The sequence below is a fragment of the Notolepis coatsorum genome, assembly GCF_963971535.1.
Source record: "Notolepis coatsorum genome assembly, chromosome: 1".
In the NCBI taxonomy this organism is placed as follows: domain Eukaryota; kingdom Metazoa; phylum Chordata; class Actinopteri; order Aulopiformes; family Paralepididae; genus Notolepis; species Notolepis coatsorum.
Window position 1 is genome coordinate 216,526,796 of NC_140165.1, and position 18,800 is coordinate 216,545,595.

The window sequence follows — 18,800 nt, forward strand, 5'->3', positions numbered from 1 at the left end:
TTGCTTCTTGTTGTTCTGAACAGACTTGCGTGTGCGATCTTTGGGAATGTTTGGGCTTGTGCACGCGACAAATACCTCCCGCGCATGCTCAGTGTTGAATTCAGTGACGAGATCCGCTGCCGTCTGACCACGCCTAGCTTCTGACAACGAAAAGAGTTCAGGAGACAAACGACGGCTAACCTGACTGTCATAACGCAACGTTCTGAAAAGTGAAAATGAAACGTTCCTGTCTTCCCTTAGTGTTCCACAATACCACTTCAGCCTAAGGGTCAGTGGTATTGTTTGTCTAGCAGTGTCGAACTAGAGTGCTTTACTCTGAGTGCATAGTAGTATAGACATACAGTATTAACATAGTAGGTAGTAGTATAGGCATAGTAGCATAGTACATACTGTAGTTGTATAGACATAGTAGCATAGTACCCTAATACTATGCTACTATACTACTACCTATCTTGCTAATATGTCTATACTACTATGCACTCTGAGTGTAACTCAAGCTTGATATTATTTTACAAACAATGCCACTGACCCTTAGCTGTACCCCTCCTGGTAACATATTGTTCACAATCTGTAAGTTACAGCTAAATTACTAAATGTAAATAGTAAATAGTAAGATCTTAACAAACAATTAGTTGACTACTTGAGTCGTAGGGAGCAACCCAAAATGAGACAGATAGTATGTAGGAGACAGATGAGAGGACACCTATCAGTGGTTCTCAACCTTTGTGATCCCTAAAAACACTGTTTGTGACCCCCTTACATATAGACAGAATGGTGACAGGATAATGCTCTTTATTTCCCACTTTCAGGCTATTACTTCTAATTCATGATTGGAAGAGGGCTTTAGACTTCAAGTATTCATTATTTGACTAGAGAAAAAAAAACTCTATACTAATATGATTCATTACCCCCCAAATCACCTGGTTGAGAACCACTGATATAGATGTAGCTTAGAACAAAGTCCAACCTGTCAGGATGCAGCGGCCTCTTCTGCTGTCGCAGGTAGTCGATGACAGACAGCAATGTGCGCAAAGAGGCCTTGTCCTGTGGTCCCTGGCTGCTGACGTCTGACTCTCCTGTTCAAGTAGAGAAAACCCCTGAGACATCTTCACTCGAGCCGACATTAGTGTTATACTAAGCTTTTCACTCTTGAAGAGCAACATTTAAAATTCTGATATAGTATTACCATGGCCTAAGACAGTTCAATGAATATTTGTGAACATGAGCTACTCTCTCGCAAAGCCAGAAACCAGAGACATCAAACTTGTGATGTCATCAAGTACAAAGCCTGGAGCTGCTCAATACGTCTTCATTTCACCCACCAGAGTCTGTGGGTAGTGGGGTGACAGAGCGACTGGAGGCCTGGGCACTCCTGGAGCAGCAGGAGAAGAAGTTCTGGATGTGTAAGGAGAGCAGCTCCCTCCAGGAGCCGTCTGGGTCCTCCAGCAGGATGGAGTGGACGATGAGGGGCAGCACCCGCTGGCAGAAGTCTGCCCTTACCTAGGAGACCACAGGAGGGCATCAGGTAATAGGGTTTGAGTCAGAGGGCTTGTGTGTGAGTGTGTGGATGTGTGTGGATGCTTTAGACTTAGATAGAAATGTTCCAGTATGGGATCTGAACTGTGAATTAATCTCATTCTATGACCAAGTCACATAAAAACATACTAGTACTCTTATCGAATGGTGCATTTTTATATAGCGCTTTTATCCAAATCGCTTTACACATTTTGTTCCTCACATTCACCCATTCACTCACACACCGATGGCGGAGGCAACCATGCAAGGTGTCAACCTGCTCATTGGGAGCAATTAGGGGTTAAGCATCTTGCTCACCTCAGTAGCATAGTAGTAGGGTACATAATAATAGAAAGACCGTAAGTAAGGCGGCTACGTGGCGTAGTGGGCAAGGCGCTTGCCACGAATGCGGAGATGCTGGGCTCGCCTGTTCGAGCCCAGTGCTCCACATTGCTTTCAGTTTAGCTGGTCGTTCATACTAATACACATTGGCCGTATTAGGGGGTGGGAAACTGATGGGTGGGGATCGGGCGTTGTGGACAGCGACTCCTACAGGTCGGTTGGTGCGCCTGCGCAGTAGAATCAGGAAGTGTCGGGGGCAGCGTGAGCCTCCCACGTGTTACTCCTCGCCACTGAGAGATCGAGCTGCACAGGTGAAAAGATGCGACTGCTGTTACCTCAAGTACCGGAGGGGACTTGTGCTATGTATGACTTAGTCCACATTGCAGCCGGCTTGTGGGAGGAAAGAAACAGCGTTCGTGACAGGGGAGGGTTGAATTGGATGATACGAAATTGGGATGGGAGAAAATATAGAAAATTGGAGAAAAAGTTGATTAAAAAAAAAAAAAAAAAAAACGTAAGTAAGAATTAGTACTATAGTCCCTGTGGGGAAATTATTACTCTGCGTTTGACCCATTCTAACCACTCAGGAGCAGTGATCTCCCTAAAGGGCCCGATGAGCAGGAGCCTGGATCTAACCCGGGAATGTTCAGATCACCCGACGACCGCCCTCTACCTCCTGAGCCCCTCCCCCACCCCCATGCCGCTTACCAGGCAGAGTGGTCGTGACAGGAGCAGGGCCTCACTCCTGACCCCCCCGCCATCCAGCAGGGACGTGCAGAGTGTCCTCAGCCAGGCCTTGTGGCCCCCGGCCAGAGGAACCCACAGCTCCTGGCTCTCCAGCCTCTGCCGCGCCTCCGAGCTCACCTCCGCACTCACAGCGGCCACCTGTGGGACGATGGTGAGCAGTGGTGTAAAGTAACTAAGTATTTTTTCCTCAAGTACTCAAGTTCGAGCTACTTAAAGAACACGCCAACATTTTGGGAAATTAGCTTATCGTCTTCTCCAGAGAGAGAGACAAGAAGATAGATACCAGTTTCCTCTCTGTGCGTTCAGTAGAAATCTATCTGGCTGCACAGTGATGGGTAGCCTAGGCATTGTCCAACTAACACCTCTCCCGAAGGCTAACCGGTCACTGGCTCGCTGATAAACTATCATTACACATGGGCAAAACAGAGTCCATTCTCTTCGGTTCAAATAACAAACTCAGCAAGACCGACGGCTTCTCAGTTACAGTGGGTGACAATATTGTCACAAGGAAAGAAGATATCACCTACCTGGGTTCCATCCTAGAGGCAAATCTTTCTTGTGACAAAATGGCATCCAATGTAATAAAAAGTCAACCAACGAACTCGATTCTTGTACCGGATCTCCTCACTGGTAAACAAGAATACCCTGAAGACTCTGGCAGGAGCACTCATTCAAGGGTACTACGACTATGCTTGCACCTCATGGTACGAAAGCACCTCAAAGGCGCTAAAAACAAAATTACAAACATCTCAAAACAAACTGGTCAGACTACTGCTTGACCTTACTCCTAGAACCCACCTCACCCCTGCCCACTTTGACAACCTAGGATGGCTTAGAGTAGACGACAGAGTACAGCAACTTGCAATGGGCCTGGTCTACAAGATACACTACATGACCAAGGTACCCATGTACATGTCAAAATACTTCCCAAAGGTCAGTGAATACCACGATCACAACACCAGAGGGAGCTCCACAAATCATGTTAAACCCAGATTCGGCTCAAACAAGGGACTAAACACGTTTCGCAATTATGACACATCAATGTGGAACGCCCTACCTAAAGCTGTAAAGGAATGTGAATCCCTACCCACTTTCAAAAACACCTACGGGAGACTGCAATTCAAAACTGGCCCCTGTAAATGTCCTAACACAACCCCCTCCAATGTACAGTAAATTACCAAGCATGGTCTTGTCAATATTCCAATGTACAGTTTTGCTTGTACAGTTGTACAGTGTCCCCCACCCTCCTACCCAACCTCCTCCAATGTACAGTCCCCCCCACCCCACCTACCCAACCTCCTCCAATGTACAGTTTCTACGTCAAAGGTATACACTCTTTTTTCTGGACTCTTTTCGTATCACAAACAGTACTGTATTTGCAAATCTGGTATGTCATAAATGTATAGATGTAGCAGTACTGTCTATCTGTATGTCATGTATGTCATATATGTTACGATGAATTGAATATGGGGGACCCTGATGTAAGCAAGATGAAAGTCTTTCTCTGGTCTGCATCCCCTTAACAATTGTATGTATTGAGCTGTACTGTACTGTACCCATTCTGCAATCTGTTAATAAAGTTTTCAATCAATCAATCAATCAATCAATCACTGTCCACTTCCATTTATTGTGCTAAGCTAGGCTAACGTGCAGCCAGATAGCTTTCTACTGAACGCACAGAGAGGAAACTGGTATCTATCTTCTTGTCTCTCTCTGGAGAAGACGGTAAGCTAATTTCCCAAAATGTTGGCGTGTTCCTTTAAGTACAATTTCGAGCTACCTAAAATTTAAATACTCACGTATGGCCTTTTCTTGGCTGGTCTGAAGGGGTTAAGGTAGGCCAGCATGGGGTCTCTCTTGTCTTTGTGTTGCTCCCAGAACTGTACTCCGGACTGAGTGGCGAGGATGTTCTTCAGACACTCAACAGCAGCCTGCCGCACCTCAATACTGACAACAACACATTAACCCAAAGTAACTAGAGGAACACACTGCACCTCAATACTGACAACAACACATTAACCCAAAGTAACTAGAGGAACACACTGCACCTCAATACTGACAACAACACATTAACTGAAAGTAACTAGAGGAACACACTGCACCTCAATACTGACAACAACACATTAACTGAAAGTAACTAGAGGAACACACTGCACCTCAATACTGACAACACATTAACTGAAAGTAACTAGAGGAACACACTGCACCTCAATACTGACAACAACACATTAACCCAAAGTAACTAGAGGAACACACTGCACCTCAATACTGACAACACATTAACCCAAAGTAACTAGAGGAACACACTGCACCTCAATACTGACAACAACACATTAACCCAAAGTAACTAGAGGAACACACTGCACCTCAATACTGACAACAACACATTAACCCAAAGTAACTAGAGGAACACACTGCACCTCAATACTGACAACAACACATTAACCCAAAGTAACTAGAGGAACACACTGCACCTCAATACTGACAACAACACATTAACTGAAAGTAACTAGAGGAACACACTGCACCTCAATACTGACAACAACACATTAACCGAAAGTAACTAGAGGAACACACTGCACCTCAATACTGACAACAACACATTAACCCAAAGTAAGAGGAACACACTGCACCTCAATACTGACAACAACACATTAACTGAAAGTAACTAGAGGAACACACTGCACCTCAATACTGACAACAACACATTAACTGAAAGTAACTAGAGGAACACACTGCACCTCAATACTGACAAAACATTTATTTTTTTGTGATCAAATCTTTTTTATTTTCCATTTTTCAAACATGAAACAACACAACACAATAATAACAATAATTAGGGGTGCTCGATATTGGCTTTTTTACCGATACCGATATACCGATATTGTCCAACTCTTAATTTCCGATACCGATATCAACCGATATCACATTTTAATGCCGATATCGGCCGATAATATCGGACATCATTTCTATAGAAATGTAAAAAAAAAAAAAAAAAAAATTTAAAACCGATACCGATATTTTCCGATATCACATTTTTATGCCGATATCGGCCGATAATATCGGTAGGCCGATAATATCGGACATCCCTAACAATAATACATAAAAGACATCCAAAAACATAAACTAACACAACAATGATTAGACAATAAATTAGACAGATTATACATTTAACATCCTAAGCCCCCTCCCTCACCAACCATCGCAGCCACGATCCCCAACCCTCGAGAGCCACTAGTCCGGCACCCCAGCGAGTCAGAGCATCATGCCTCTTTAACACCCCGACCCGCCGAGGGCCAGAAACCAAGGGCCCCCCCACCCGAGCCTGTGACCCTCCGACACAATCAAGGGGACCCAGAACACATACATAACCAGTTAAAATAAGTTGTCACAAAGTATAAGGAAAATAAAACATTTACTATAAAACGGGCTTCCTGAGCCCCCTCCATCTCCAGGCCCGGCAGCCGCGAACCCCAACCCCGGAGGATCCGGAGTCCGGCGCCCCCACGGGCCAAAGCATCCCGCCCTCTTAATGCCTCGACCCGCAGAGACCCCGAACCACGGCCCCTCCAGTCAGAGCCCACGGCCACCAGACCCACAGCCAAAGGGGGCCCAGAAAATATACCACCTTCTCCTGGAAGTAGTGGAGGTTGATCACAATCTGTCGCGGGGGTTCCCCATCCTTTGGCTTGGGTTGCAGACTCCTGTGCGCTCGGTAAATTGTCGGGTGTAGTCCAGGTTGAGTGAATCTTGGAGCAGCTTAGCCACCGTTTCTTCCATACGTGCACCTCCAAAACTTTCATCTACTCCAATTATCCGACAATTGTCTCTGCGTTGTCTGGACTTAAGGTAATTTGCTTTGGCCGTCAGTTGTTTGATATCAGATTTCATCGATTTCACCTCCGCTTCTAGCTCGGTGACTCTATCGGAGTAGTAATTAGCTGCTTCTTCCAATGCTTGTATAGCTGTAGCCTGTAGCTTGATATCTTGGTTAGCCTGATCTATAGCCTCGTGTTGTTCCGAACGCACGGTAGCTATTTCTCTTCGTAGTTCGTCAGAGAGGTCTCCCATCTTAGCGTACAGTTCTGTGGTTATTATAGCCACAGTGCTTTCTATCTTTGACATCACGCCTTGCTCCGAGTCTTTGATGGCTTGCATGGAGGTGAAATGCATATCTGGCGCGTCCATTTTGGGCGTTCCGGCCTCAACAGTGCCCGAGGCTTTCGGGATTGATTTAGGCCTGATTTTGCTAGCCATCTGAGGGTCGATTGTCGTTCAAGTTTAACAGAATATTTGCGAAAAAACTGTTTTCCTTGTGTTGTTGAGTAGTTATCTATTTAAGCAAGTTCTAATATTCGTCTAAAGGCTGAGATTTAACGAAATAATTGTTTTCGTGCAGAGCTCAAATCGGACACGTGTTACATGTTGCTGCTCACGAGCGCCCCACCCCCCCAATATACCCTGACAACACATTTAGAAGTCAAATGGAATATGCCTGCTAACCATGATATTAATAGCTAGCACCCCACACATTACCCACTTAAATGACCTCTATTGTAAATACTAGACACACGGAGATAGAAGACTGTTGAAGTTCTACTAAAGTGAAATATTCCTTTTTAAGTCACCTTTTGATCTTGATGGGAGCACAGATTTACAGGTAGACATGTCTGCCCTTCTAGTTCACTTAAGCCAAGTCATACCTATGGTCCTGTAATAGACCCACAGGGAGTCCTTGAGGGGGTTCCAGGGGGTCCCCTTCCTCCACTGTTCTCTCCTCCATTACAGTATAAATCATATCCAACAATCAAAATCTGCTGGTTCATTAGACTGTACCTGTGGTGAGTGAGAGCGTTGTTCATACAGTTGAGGAGGATGTAGAGACACTGGGTCTCCGTGGAGGAGAAGAGAGACACGGCTTTAGAGTAGAGAGGGTCTCTGCCATGGAGCAGAGCGATGGTGGACAAATCTACTGGACCCAGCTCTCCTAGACAGCTCCCCGCCGCCTCTGGAGGGAAAACCACAGACACGCAAAGAAATGGTCATCTTCTTTGGTACACCTAAGATGGCCACCATAGAATATGAGACTCTGGATGGAAGGTAGCAGCCAAACAACCATTCAATAATGTAGCTTAGAAGAGGCCATCTTTTCATTTCAAATTCTATGCACAGGAATAGAATGGAATATAATAGAATAGAAATACTTTATTCATCCCAAGGGAAATTTGGCACTACAGATCGCTCACAGTAAACAGTAAACATTTAGGTAGTCAAAACAAAGTGACGAATAAGAATAAATATTTAAACAAGACTAAGAATAAAATATTCTATGTTATGTATTCTATGTTATGAATAATGTCCGCAGGGGTCCTGTTGGCTCAGTTGATAACAAGAGGGTATCAGCGTGTACTCACAAGATTGTTGATTCGTAACTACATTACGTTTAGTCATTTAGCTGACACTTTTAACCTCTTACCACGCACCGGTCCGAAATTGGGCCGTCATGCCCATGCACGCACATGTCTACCGGCTCGGGCTGCATTTTTCGCAGAACATATAATATACCGTTCGAAACATCTATTTGCCCCCGTTCGAACGCCACCGCACTCGACCAATTCCATGCCTCGGTTCTCGAGTTACATGACGATATGTCAGGCGAGCGTCTTTTTACAGGCCACACGTCAAATGACCACGTCGGACATTATACACTCGAGAACTGACCAATCACCGCTGATGGCGTAAATTATTGGTCATCGTTGTAGCCAACGAGTGTCCGCTTCCAACGATACCCCAGGGGGGGGGGGGGGGTGCGAATATAGGAAGTAGGTGAAAGTTGACGAGCGAACAAGAGTTGTGACTCAGACTTCAGAACGCACAGAGGTGGATGGCAGAATCTCTTTTTCTTTTTGCGGTCGGTTTACTAAAACCTCCCTCAAACACTCATTCCTGAACAGATTTTTATAAAGTTTTGACCTGTACTACATAAGACTTATTGATTAGGAGTGATTTTGGTAAACTGTGTACAAAAGAAAAGCTCAGTTTTCTCATAGACTTCAATTCATTCAGCGTTTTTTCTCTTCCCGTTTTCGCTCGTTAGTTTTTCACCATGATTCGTACATCCTCAGTTGGGGTATCATTGGAAAGCCACACTCATTGGCTACAACCCTCCACAATCATTTTCGAGATCGCCAAATGATTGACGGAACTAGAGCCACAAGAGTCGGGAGTGGTATTTTGCGCAATACCGTGTACTTTGCACAAGCCTCAAATATCGGCATGTAACTCGAGAACCGCTGAACGGATTTTGGCACCTGAAAAGGCTATCGTCAGGCGACAAATGGGGCTTCAATTCGATATATATATATATTGTATTACACATGTGGGCCCTTGCATGTTAAGAGAAGAGGTTAAAGCAAAGCGAATTACATGTTCTGCACAACAAGTCAGCAGGAAGGTAAGCAAGTACATTTTTAAGTAAGATTGTTCATCAAAAAGTGTTGAACTTGAGTGCATAGTAGTACAGACATTTAGCATAGTCGGTAATATAGGCAATGTAGATTACTTAGTAGCAAAGTGCATAATAGTAAAAGACAGTACGAAGGTTAGTATTTTTTATATTTTTTTAATAAAATTCAGATATTGATTGAAGAAGTGTGTCTTTAGTCGATGGCGTAAAATAAGCGGGTTTCGGCAACTAGCTAACAATGCTGGATTCATGTCATTCTCTCTCCAGGTAGAATACCGGTACTATGCCTAGTGGGTGCTACAACCACACAACAACTGCTGAACGTAACGAAAAGGTATCTCCTTCATCCCACTTGTATTTCGAATGACTTATTTCATACCCTGTGGTTTTTATCACAATGTTGTGCCATTCGTTCATCCATTTGTTGGCTCACTATTCTAGCCAAGTGATTGACAGATACTGTACCTAGAATGTCTGCTCCGCCAGGGTGGTTGGCTGCTAGTTTACAGAACTGCAGTAGGTTGAGAACCAACTTCACCAGCACACTCTCTGATGGGTCAGCTGGAACGATGACGATGATGATGGGAGAAAGATAGTATTAGAAAGGGTCATGCATGCACACACACAAACACACGTGCGCACACACACACACACACACACACAAACACAATTTGAACCTTTATTAATCCCCTTGGGGAAATTTGTCCGCTGCATTTGACCCATCGGATCCTAACTATTTTAGGAGCAGTGAGCAGCCACACAGTGCGGCGCCCGGGGACCAACTCCAGTTGTAATGCCAGTACCTTGGTCCTGGGTAACAGCAGGAAACCTAGCATGCAACCTAGCATTGGTGTGGAAGGAAACCGGAGTACCCGGAGGAAACCCACACAAACATGGGGAGAACATGCAAACTCCACATAGAAAGGTAATTTCCCCCGACCCCTATCAACCAGACAGGAAGAATATGTGATTATACCCTTTACTACACCACTGCACACATTCCAACAGCCCCTGTGTCATACCGTGACACTCTTTCAGCAGCTCCCTGATCTGGCCCTTGTTCTGACACAGCTGTCTGCTCAGCTCCTTCAGGCCCTCCAGCCTGGTCAGCGGTAAGGAGTCACAGGAAGACACTGACAGGAAATGGATTATCTCCTGTGGAGGGGATCATGGGAGATGTAGTTAAAACATTTAGATTATTAACTGTTCAGAGGTAAGGAGTCACAAGTGGAGTATCTCCTGGGGAGGGACGCCTAGGACCATGGGATATGGAGTCATTGGTGAGTATTAATATCTGAGGAGGGATGCATAGGACCATGGGATATGGAGTCATTGGTGAGTATCAATATCTGAGGAGGGATGCATAGGACCATGGGATATGGAGTCATTGGTGAGTATCAATATCTGGGGAGGGACGCATAGGACCATGGGATATGGAGTCATTGGTGCGAGTATTAATATCTGGGGAGGGACGCATAGGCCCATGGGATATGGAGTCATTGGTGAGTATTAATATCTGAGGAGGGACGCATAGGACCATGGGATATGGAGTCATTGGTGCGAGTATTAATATCTGAGGAGGGATGCATAGGACCATGGGATATGGAGTCATTGGTGAGTATCAATATTTGGGGAGGGACGCATAGGCCCATGGGATATGGAGTCATTGGTGCGAGTATTAATATCTGGGGAGGGACGCATAGGACCATGTGATATGGAGTCATTGGTGAGTATCAATATCTGAGGAGGGATGCATAGGACCATGGGATATGGAGTCATTGGTGAGTATCAATAACTGGGGAGGGACGCATAGGCCCATGGGATATGGAGTCATTGGTGCGAGTATTAATATCTGGGGAGGGACGCATAGGCCCATGGGATATGGAGTCATTGGTGAGTATTAATATCTGAGGAATTAAAAGATCCACCGCACAGAGAAACAAAGCCGACGGAGGTTTAGCATTTCCAGACTTCTACAACTATTTTACCTGGTTTGATTCTCAAGCATCTGTATCCTGGAGAACATTAGAAGAAAACATTGTGGCACCACATAGACTGCAGGATGTAGTATACACCAATTAAGCAATGCAACTTGAAATTTGGCCCTCTTATTACACATGTGATCCGGATATGGCGTGAAACAAAAAAGAAATGTACTAACAAACATAAATGGCATAAACACTCTCCCATATTTAATAACAATACACTCCTTATTGCACAACAACCTATCAGATTTCCCAAATGGGAAAAGAATGGCATACATACATTGGGAGATATCTTCAACGAACGGGGTTTCTGTAGCTATCAAGATATATTTAACCTCACCAGTTCCACATATTATTTCTACAGACAATTATTAGCATGATTGAAGGCTCATGGAGTCCCATTAAAGACACCACTTGAGTACCACAGATATCACAAGTTCTTTTATGAAAGGGAGACATAGAGAGGATTTGTCACAGACTTTTACCGTCACTTACTTACATCTTCGTATGAAGCCCTTCCCCTAGACTCAGTTTGGAGGATGGATATACCAGACCTGGAAGTAGATTTTGATTGGGCTGAGGTCTGGGCAAACGTTCGGCTATCGTCACGTAACCCGGATCATCAACAGATTAATCTTAATTTTATTCATAGGACTTACCTAACTCCTATTCGATTGAACCGTATGGGGCTTAAACAAGACTCTCGATGTTCCTTATGTACAAACGGTGATGATGGTACATTTATGCATATGTATTGGGAATGTCCGCCTGTTAAGATATTTTGGGAAGAAATAACCCCACTATCATCAGGATTTTTGTATTTTACAATACCTGTAATGCCTTCTGTATTGCTGCTGAATGATGTCTCTCAGGTATCACACTCTGTACACATAAAGAGGCTAATCTTGTCCGGTACTACAACTGCCAAAAAGCTAATAGCATCACGCTGGATTCAACCTGATAAAATGTGCCGGAGGGTATGGATTCTTACATATCTTGATGTGATTTACCTGGAGATATCTACCGCACAAATTCTAGGTATTAATGAAGCCAGCATAGAAATCTGGTTAGGGGTGGTGGAGAGGATGAAACATTATATGAACTATTAATCCTTGGTATCAAACGGAATAATGGATGTATTCAAGGGGGGTCCGTGGGGGGGGGGGGAGAACGAGTAAGAGCATGTATGTGTTTTATAGTGGATTTCTACTGTAAAGGTTTGTATGTCATGTCAAAAAATAAATAAATAAAAAAAACATTTGTTCAAAAAAATATATATCTGAGGAGGGACGCATAGGACCATGGGATATGGAGTCATTGGTGCGAGTATTAATATCTGGGGAGGGACGCATAGGCCCATGGGATATGGAGTCATTGGTGCGAGTATTAATATCTGGGGAGGGACGCATAGGCCCATGGGATATGGAGTCATTGGTGAGTATTAACACTTTCCGTGCCGGAGCTCGGTGCCCCGGAACCTCCTTGAATGCCACGACCCACTGCAATGTTAGCGTTAAAAACGCCTAATCTATGTTTTAATCTGCCCGTCGCTTATCAATGACTCGTTTGCAGTCAACATTGTCGAAACGTATTGTTTTTTTATCGGTTCATTTTCGTTTTATAGCATTTTGAAAAGCCCTAGTTTTCAAGGAAAATATAAAGATTCCGTGATAAAAGACATTTACTGGAATATTCTAGAATACACAAAAACTGTCATTTTTCGGCCTATTTATGAATCGTTTTCAAATAAACGCTAGATTATCGATAGTATGTGTACGTATGCACGCTATAGACGCGAGCTGAAAAATCGATTATCTTATTTCCTCATCAGCGATCACAGCCAAATCACACATAGGGGACACGCTGTTATCTCAGCGAATACAGCTCCGATTACCCCAAGACTGGTAACATAGACTCCTTACCATAGATCAGATGTTCTCCAAAAAGATGATTCCAATTCCTGATCGCCATTCCAAATATCGATCACGCTTATTGATTGATTATTGGCTGCTGTAAATATATATTCCAGGCTGATTTCCGTCCCGCGATCAGATCCCTCTTGAGCAGACTGCTCGCCAGCACAAGGAGCCAGTTGGCTCCACCTCTACAGATCTACAGATCCCAGGTCAGTCTAATCGACTGCCTGCAGTTACACAGGGATAGACGATAGGGGGCGCTTTTTTCCATTCTGAGCTCCTACAGGGGCTGCTGTACCAACGGGAGACTCGGTTGATGAAATATGAATTCAGATCGCTAATAAAAAAATAAAACAATAATAATCGTCGTAGGCACTCAGTGGGGGGGCTAATAAAACGAGTTATGACGTCGCTGGCACTCAATGTGTTAATAGCTGGGGAGGGACGCATAGGACCATGGGATATGGAGTCATTGGTGAGTATTAATATCTGAGGAGGGAATCATGCATAGGACCATGGGATATGGAGTCATTGGTGAGTATTAATATTTGGGGAGGGACGCATAGGACCATGGGATATGGAGTCATTGGTGAGTATCAATATCTGGGGAGGGACGATAGGACCATGGTATATGGAGTCATTGGTGAGTATCAATATCTGGGGAGGGACGCATAGGACCATGGGATATGGAGTCATTGGTGAGTATCAATATCTGGGGAGGGACACATAGGACCATGGGATATGGAGTCATTGGTGTGAGTATTAATATCTGGGGAGGGACGCATAGGATATGGAGTCAGTTGTGTGCTTGGTGTATAAGGTGGAGACGCATCAATGTTTTGATTTGCATATACTGTATATATATATATATATATATATATATATATATATATATATATATATATATATACACACACACACACACACACACACGTATATATATATATGTCTGAGGCAGCTACTGTACCTGTCGCAGGGTGAAGGTCCCACTGCTGTATTTCAGTTTGTGCTGCACGGCCCTGAGCTCCCTGAACTCAGGCCGGTCAGGGAAGGTCTCCAGCCTGCAGATGGCACCCTTCAGCTTCTCCTGGTTCTCAACCACTAGGAACTTCAACAAACTGAGCACCTAGAGAAGAAAGAAAGACGGAGAGAGATAAAGACAGAGAGAGAGATTTTCTATTGGGGTATTGAGGAGAGTGTTATGAATGTTGCTCAAAACTGCACATCTGCATCGGTGTCGTCATACTGCCTCTTTTGTTCCCAGAGAGACTATCAGAGGGTTGGATGATGTTTGAAGTAAACTAACTGGCTCTACTGGTGCTTTTATGAATTGTTCCATCCATCTTTTTTAGTCTATTTTAGAAATGCAAACTGAAAATTGGTTGAAGACGCTAAAAGAAATTCACTTCACGTGGAAATATAAGGAGACTTATTCCCTCGTGTCCATTAAACGATGCTGAACGCAGCCAAAAAGGTGAGGTAAATGGACTGGACTGCATTTATTATAGCACTTTTATCCAAAGCTCTTTGCAACTTACTCCTCACATTCACACACCGACGGTGGAGGCAACCATGCAAGGTGCCAACCTGCTCATCGGGAGCAGTTAGGGGTTAAGTGTCTTGCTCAAGGACACTTCAACGTGATGGCCGGGAACCGGGAACCTTTAGATTGCCAGAAAACTGCTCTACCTCCTTAAGCAGAGAAATTTGTCTATTTACCTTTGCGATATACAGGTGCAGCTCAATAAATTAGATTTAGAATATCGTGGAAAAGTTTTTTTATTTCAGTAATTCAATTCAAAAAGCAAAACTCATAGATTATAGATTGATTACAATTTCTTTTTTCTTTTTTTTTTTAAACATACATATAAACAAACATGACAACACACGATAAGATACACAAGCATTAATATACAGTGTATATCCAACGAAATTACCATTTATACCAATGTCTTATACAGGATATACCCCTAATACCTGTTATCTAAAAACCTACACACATATGCTCCAGCTCGAACCCCCCCCTCCCGGACCCCTCTTTGGATAGTACCTCCATTATCCCTCGCTCCTAACCAGACACTACCATTATAAGCTAGCTTTTATTCTCTCCACCACTTCTAACCACATTGACATTTTGGATTCATTGAGACCCAGAATTCTTGCTGTAGATATTTCTTGATAAATCACATCGAGATATGTAAGAAACCAAACTTTCCGGCAAATTTTTTCCGGTTGAAACCAGCGTGATGCGATCAGCTTTTTAGCTACTGTGATACCCGATAAAACCAATCTCTTTAGCTGTGGATTTACTGCAAACTCAAAAACATCATTCAATAGTAATACAGAAGGGTGTACAGGTATATTCCAAGATACAAGTTTTGATAATTGTTGGGTCACATCTTTCCAGAATGTCTTAACTGGTGGGCAGTCCCAATACATGTGCATAAATGTCCCTTCGTCCCCGTTTGTACATTGGGAGCATTTGGAGTCTTGTTTAAGACCCATTCTGTTCAATCTTATAGGAGTCAAGTATGTCCTGTGAATATAGTTAAGATTGATTTGTTGATGGTCCGGGTTCCTTGATGTAAGTCGGACATTTGCCCAGGCTCCTTGCCAATCAAAGTCACTTTCCAGGTCTGGTATATCCCTCCTCCAGACAGAGTCTAGTTGGAGGGTTTCATACGAGGACGTTAGTAATTGATGATAAAAATCTGAAACAAAACCTCTCGATGTCTCTCTTTCATAGAAGAATTTGTGGTATCTGTGGTGTTCAATTGGTATGTCTAATGGAACACCGTGAGACTTCAAACATAGCCGTAACTGTATGTAAAAAAAGCCATGTGGACATGGTGAGATTACATTTTTTGTATATTTCTCCATAACTGCAAAAACCCTGTTTGTTAAAAACATCCCCTAATGAGTGTATGCCTTGCTCTTCCCATATAGGGAATCTTATAGGTCGTTTTTCAATTAAGAGTGCATTGTTATTGAATAAGAGAGTATGATTGTGCCATTTTTGTGGGTTAGGATATTTTTTTTGTGTTTCACGCCATATCCGGATCGCATGGGTAATTATGGGGCCAAATTTCCGTTCACAGTGCTTGATTGGTAGTTTAGTGTATGCTATGTCCTTCAGTCTATGTGGGGCTACTATGTTTTCTTCTAATTTTCTCCAGGATACTAATGCTTGGGGGTCAAACCATGTTGTCAATGGTCTTAATGTGTACGCCTTAAAATAGTGGAAAAAATCTGGAAATGCCATGCCACCGTCTGCTTTATTTCTCTGTGCGGTGGATCTTTTTATACGTGGTGGTTTGTTATTCCAAATAAATTTGTATGTGGAGGAGTGTAATCTTTTCCAGTAACCCTCTGGAGGGGGTAACGGTAGCATTGAACTGAAGAAGTTGATTCTAGGTAGTACATCCATCTTAACTATTGATATCCGTGCCTGTACTGAGTTTTTAAGTTTTGCCCACCTATCAAGGTCGTCTTTGATTTTGTTTTGGATTTTTGTGTAATTGTGCTTCACCGTTTGTCTTATGGTGGGGAATATTTCCACTCCCAAGCATCTAAAATGTTTTACCATAGGTATCTCTCCTGGGAGGGTTATATCTTTTTTTGCAGGGGTGTTAAGTGGAAGGACAGCCGACTTCGGCCAATTTATCTTAAATCCCGATAAATCACCAAAGTTCTCAATCAACTTGAGCAGATGAGGCAATGTGGTGTTGGGGTTTTGCATGAACAATATTACGTCGTCCGCATATAAACAAATGTTATGTTGTGTGCCCTTGATTACGATTGGTTCTATGGATTGGGATTGTCTTATATATTGTGCTAAAGGCTCTAACGATAGATCGAATAGTCCGGGACAAATATTTCAAGCCTTTATTTGTTTTAATTTTGATGATTATGGCTTACAGCTCAACTAGGCTGCAGTAAAAAACTTAAAACCAGATTCTCAAACATAAACATAAAGACGGACAACACGCTCATCACAGACAAGCTGGATGTAGCCAATTACTTAAACATCTTCTTCACAAACATAGCCACAACACTGGTAAACAAACTACCCTCCCACTCAGGGCATTATGGGGTAGAACACATAGTAGCATACTACAAAAACCTAGGGGTCCACAAAGACGACTTCAAACTTGAAATGGTAACAACCGATGAGGTACTCAAAAAATTGAGCGCCCTCCAACCTAACAAGGCCACTGGCCATGACAACATCCCCTCCAAATTCCTCAGAGACGCAGCAGCCGCCATCACCCCAGTCATCACACACATAATAAACCTCTCTATAAAACAGGGGCACGTCCCCAAGGACTTCAAAATTGCGAGAGTGACCCCTCTACACAAAAAGGGCAGCAAATTAGACCCAGGCAACTACCGCCCTGTTTCTATTCTTACCTCCATCTCGAAAGTCATGGAGAAAATAGTCTACGAACAGGTTGAAAAGTACCTGGCGGAAAAAAACCTAATCTACGAATTCCAATCTGGCTTCAGAACGTCCCACTCCACTGACACATGCCTCCTCTATTTGAACGACCACATCAAACAAGAGGTGGACGCTGGCAAATACTGCGGCATGGTCATGCTGGACCTACAAAAGGCCTTCGACACTGTCAATCACTCCATTCTAATGGACAAGCTAAAAGCAATTGGTTTTGATAGCCTATCAGTGAGCTGGATGCAATCCTACCTGGAGGGGAGAGAACAGATGGTAGAGGTAAACGGTACTCTATCCCCCCCCCTCACAGTGAGCTGTGGTGTTCCACAAGGAAGCATACTAGGACCGCTACTCTTCCTAATTTATGCAAATGACATGTCGTCAGCCTGTGACTGCAACTTGTTCCTGTTTGCGGACGACTCAGCCCTGCTGGTCTCTGACAAGAACAAATTGCAGGTTGAAAAAACCCTCAGCACGGAACTAGGCAAAATCTGCATATGGCTCGCTGATAACAAACTATCATTACACATGGGCAAAACAGAGTCCATTCTCTTCGGTTCAAATAACAAACTCAGCAAGACCGACGGCTTCTCAGTTACAGTGGGTGACAATATTGTCACAAGGAAAGACGAAATTACCTACCTGGGTTCCATCCTAGAGGCAAATCTTTCCTGTGACAAAATGGCATCCAATGTAATAAAAAAAGTCAACCAACGAACTAGATTCTTGTACCGGATCTCCTCTCTGGTAAACAAGAATACCCTGAGGACTCTGGCAGGAGCACTCATTCAAGGGTACTATGACTATGCGTGCACCTCATGGTACCAAAGCACCTCAAAGGCGCTTAAAACAAAATTACAAACATCACAAAACAAACTGGTCAGACTACTACTTGACCTGAACCCCAGAACCCACCTCACCCCTGCCCACTTTGCCAACCTAGGATGGCTTAGAGTAGACGACAGAGTACAGCAACTTGCAATGGGCCTGGTCTACAAGATACACTATACGACCGGGGTGCCCATGTACATGTCAAAATACTTCCCAAAGGTCAGTGAATACCACAACCACTACACCAGAGGAAGCTCAACAAATTATGTTAAACCCAGATTCGGCTCAAACAAGGGACTAAACACGTTTCGCAATTATGCCACAACAATGTGGAACGCCCTACCCAAAGCTGTAAAGGAATGTGAATCCCTGCCCACATTCAAAACCGCCCTTAAAGAGCACCTACGGGAGGCTGCAATTCGAAACTGGCCACCGTAAATGCCCAAAACCCCCACCACCTCCTAATAGACAGTCTCCTCCCCACCGCATGTATATATTCCCTCCCCGCCGTATGTATATTCCCCTCCCACCCACCCACCCCCTCCTAA

General features: G+C 43.7%; 1 protein-coding gene across 1 annotated transcript in view; it reads right to left on the reverse strand.

Moving 5' to 3' along the window:
• atm (ATM serine/threonine kinase) overlaps positions 1-18,800 on the reverse strand; it is a 184,878-nt gene that overhangs the window by 88,230 nt on the left and 77,848 nt on the right. Inside the window, exons 31-38 of the mRNA XM_084308894.1 lie at positions 13,939-14,097; positions 10,093-10,225; positions 9,536-9,631; positions 7,441-7,612; positions 4,404-4,551; positions 2,566-2,742; positions 1,323-1,500; positions 968-1,076 (exon numbers count right to left, since the gene is read on the reverse strand). Coding sequence (XP_084165020.1) covers positions 968-1,076; positions 1,323-1,500; positions 2,566-2,742; positions 4,404-4,551; positions 7,441-7,612; positions 9,536-9,631; positions 10,093-10,225; positions 13,939-14,097 — 1,172 coding nt within the window. The remainder of the gene's footprint in view (positions 1-967; positions 1,077-1,322; positions 1,501-2,565; positions 2,743-4,403; positions 4,552-7,440; positions 7,613-9,535; positions 9,632-10,092; positions 10,226-13,938; positions 14,098-18,800) is intronic.